We start from the raw sequence: 3,753 nt of genomic DNA, 5'->3' as shown, positions 1-3,753 counted from the left end.
TCACCGGGATCACTCACTCGTCAGTCCTGTAGAGCGCGAGGGCGTGGCCGGTGAAGTCGATGACGTCCTGGCCCAGGTCGAACTTCTTGTACACGTCCCTCATGGTGGTTTTCTTGGGGTCGACGCCCTCGAAGGTCTTGGGGTCGTTCTCGTCGAAGTTGGCCACGTACACCAGGAACTTCCGGAACCGGCGCTTCTCAAACAGCCCCATTAAGCCTGAAAACGAGGGGTTTGCTCAGGACTCTTGGAGACACCACGGGGCTTTTCCATGGCCACACGGGGGGGAAGAACCGCTGAGGGTTTCATGGAATGGTTTGGGTGGGAAGGGACCTTAAAGCCCATCCAGTTCCAACCCCAGGAACGCCTCCCACTATCCCAGGTTGCTCCAGCCTGCCCTTGGACACTTCCAGGGATCCAGGGGCAGCCACAGCTTCTCTGGGAAATCCATTCCAGTCCCTCCCCACCCTCCCAGCCAGGAATTCCTTCCCAATATCCCATCTAACTCTCCTTGAGCTTAAGCCCATCCCCCTCATCCCATCACTTCCAACTTCAAACACGACACTGGACAGGGCAGTTTATAATTTTTCCACAAACTGGGAGGCAAGACTGGACTTGCTGGAGCAGGAGGGCAGAGGAAGCACCCCCTGCTCCTGCCAGGATGAGTCTCTTGGGAGACCAAACAGGAACATCTGCCATGGACAAGGCTCAGACCTCCAGACCTGGAGCCTTGACTGCAGGAGTCACTTTATCCCGAGGCTTTTTAGAGGTGCCACTGAACACATCCCACACCTGGAGCTCCTGGAATGCCCTCCACCAGCTCCTAAAGGATTTCCTGAGCCGCTGTGAACGAGCAGCGGTTTTATTGGAAGAGGGGTGAAATTTAAGCAGGCAGCAATTAAGGTTTGAGTTGTAATTAGTCGCTCTAATTTGCCTGGGACGTTTTTCCACGCGCGCAATTCCAGCAAGGATCCAACGTTAAGTCTTTATGGCAGAGCTGGGAGCACAAATCCCAGAGGTAAAAACCTCTTATTCCACCAGATGGGCCACCAGAACAGGCAGCTCCGATGGGAAGCTCCAAGAAAAAACTGTCACTCAAAGCTCAGGAAGCCCAAGGCTACAACTCCCAAGTGGTGTTTAAAGTCAAAGAGGTGCAGGAGAACCCCGAGGATGCTCCTTAAAACATGAGGAGCACCAAGAACATCCCCAGGTGTGGGGTTTGCCTCTGTTTAGGGACAGGAGCCCCAGGGGGACACGAAGAAGGTGCAGCTACTCACTGGATGCCAGAGCTTCTGCCTCGGTGGAGGGGACTTTGTAGATCTTCCCCCCCTTGTAGACGAAGCTGCCCTCGATCACCTTGAAGTCCAAGTAACGAGTCACTTCTGTGTAGAGCAGCATCTTCACCAACTGACCTGCAGGAGGGTTTGGCACAGGTCAGACAGCGGGGCTGGAGCCAGAGCTGCTCCCAGGGCAGCCCTTCCAAACCCTTCCACGTTCAACTCTCACAGCACACCAGAGGTGAGCCGGGACTAGAGTCGACCAGGCCTTGCCTGGGATCTCTCCAACCCGGAGCCTGAGACTGGCACCACACAAGACATCCATGCCCTCGTGCCTCAGGGATGAGATTCCAGCAAAAAAAGGGGTTGGGTTTTGGCACAGGGACATCTGGGAGCCCAGGCTCACTCACCGTTAGCCATCAGGAATTTTGGAATGAGGTCCACGTTCCAGTCTCTTCCCCGCCCCATGGATTCTGGTGGAGCCCCCGGGAGATTAAACCTTTTGTAGAGCTTTGGAGAGAGAGAGAGAGAGAGAGAGAGAACACAGAACTTATTGTAGCTCCCTGGGTGTCACTTCTCCCACACATGGACACACTTTCCACCCCCACGGCTCCCAGCCGAACACAAGCCCTTCAGAGTTGGTTTTTGGCCGGAGTTTCAGCTCCAGTTTGACTTCTGATGCAGCACAAAAACACATCCAGGAAGCTGGGACAGTGAGACCCAGGCAGAGTTATTCTGCTCTTCCAGGCTTTCTTCCTCCAAGGCTTAAAGTTTGGGAATTTAAAACCCGAGGAAGCGAAATACTGCGTAATGTGAAGTATCTCAGTCAATATTTACAGTTTAGTTGGGGTTTTAACACCCAGCTGTTGGGCATTACAGGCCTGGAGTGTTCCATGCTGGAATTCCAGCTGGGAATTACAGAAAACAACCACAAACACACACGCTGGTGTCTCCCCTACTATTAACACCATAAAACATCCTCGCCCCAAGGAAACCCCGAAGAGTTAATCACGTGGGAATCCACCCCTGGGATAACTGGGAATAAAGCCCCTTTTCCAGCAGTGGGTGCCAGCTCCACACTTACATCTTCCAGGGGTGTAATGGATGCACTTTCCCCTCCATAGTAGGAGTTACGATCCATGTGAAGGACCTTCTTCCCGTTCACGGACATGATCCCGGAGAGGATGCATTCCTGCAGAAAGGAAGGGATGCAAGGGACGTGTTACTGCACTGGAGCCACCTCCTTCCCAGTTTTCCTAAGGAAGAGCACGTTCAGGCAGCTGACTGCGCGCAGGCACCGGAAATATCCCGTGGAAACCAACACTTTGGAATTCAGACACCCCTTGGAAGCAGGTCAGCCCCTCGCCGGGTCTGTGCGCTCCGGGCAAGCCAACCAAGGGGTTAAAACTACACAGCCACCACCTCCACTGAGGAAATTCCTGGGAATCTCATGCATTTGGGGCAGATCTGGAAAACCTCTCCTCCTAAGCCACCACCTGTCAACTTAAGGACGAGGCAGAGCATGGAATCTTGCTTGGACTTCTCCTCGAAACCTCAACCATTAATGTTTGCCACGCTGGGACACGTGGGAGAACCAACAACTTCTCCTTAGCTATTCATAAAGAATAAATGAAGGCATTTGGCAGGTTTATCACCTCAGCAGAGGCCTTGCTCTGCATCCAGAGATTCCTTGGAGCAGCTGATCAGCTGCTGGGTCTGAGACTCAGCACAGAGCACACACACACACGAGCTGCAACCTGCAGAACCAGCTGAGGCCTCGCTAAATCCCCACCAAACACGGCTCTGGCATTCACAGCCAAGGAGCTTAAGGAAAACTTGAATGTCTGCGTGCTTAGGACAGCTTAGCAGGGAGGTTTTACTGATCTTAGCTCTGTCTCAGCTCCCCCCAAGAGCAGAACTATGTGAACTCTTGCTCACCATCAGCAAGACCTAAGTGGGAGGTCCCGGCCACATCTCACATCAGGGGTGGGTCAACCTGGGCTACGGGAACGTTCCCTGCCTGGAAGGGGTGGGACTGGATGGGCTTCAAGGTCCCTTCCAACCCCAACCATTCCATGATTCTGCATTCACCATTCAGCCTGTAAAACCCCCTGTTCAGCTGCTGGGAGATGCCACCACTGCCAGGAGTGGGGAAGATGTTCATTCACAGCTCAGCCCTCCTGGCAGAGATCCGTGTCTCCCCGAGATCCTTCACGTTCCCTCCACGAGCACCTTTCCCAGGACTCTCCTCCTGTGTCACTCCCTCCCCAACTGGGTTTCAGGAGCTTTATTTCCACCACAGCAACCCTGGCCAAGGCAGGTGTCGCTCGGTCACACGAGGCAAACCACAAACACCAGAAGTCTCCCGCTGCGTCTTGTTTACGCGCCGCGTAAATCCCGACTCCAGGCAACCCTCGGTGTAAAGGAAGCTGTAAAATCATCTACAACTTCCCCAACCCCTCCCAAGGCAGCTCTGAGG

At 53.9% G+C, this 3,753-nt stretch overlaps 1 protein-coding gene across 1 annotated transcript in view; it reads right to left on the bottom strand.

The window, feature by feature from the left end:
• The window catches only part of LOC113940676 (rab GDP dissociation inhibitor beta), a 3,835-nt gene extending 1,337 nt beyond the window's left edge, over window positions 1–2,498 (bottom strand). Inside the window, exons 1-4 of the mRNA XM_027631814.1 lie at window positions 2,359–2,498; window positions 1,685–1,784; window positions 1,275–1,409; window positions 18–216 (exon numbers count right to left, since the gene is read on the bottom strand). Coding sequence (XP_027487615.1) covers window positions 18–216; window positions 1,275–1,409; window positions 1,685–1,784; window positions 2,359–2,445 — 521 coding nt within the window. The 5' untranslated portion in view covers window positions 2,446–2,498. The remainder of the gene's footprint in view (window positions 1–17; window positions 217–1,274; window positions 1,410–1,684; window positions 1,785–2,358) is intronic.
• Between the last annotated feature and the right edge of the window lie 1,255 nt (window positions 2,499–3,753).

The sequence above is a fragment of the Corapipo altera genome, unplaced genomic scaffold (assembly GCF_003945725.1).
Source record: "Corapipo altera isolate COAL_440 unplaced genomic scaffold, ASM394572v1 60906, whole genome shotgun sequence".
Taxonomy (NCBI): Eukaryota; Metazoa; Chordata; class Aves; order Passeriformes; family Pipridae; genus Corapipo; species Corapipo altera.
This window is presented reverse-complemented; position numbering and strand designations above follow the sequence as displayed.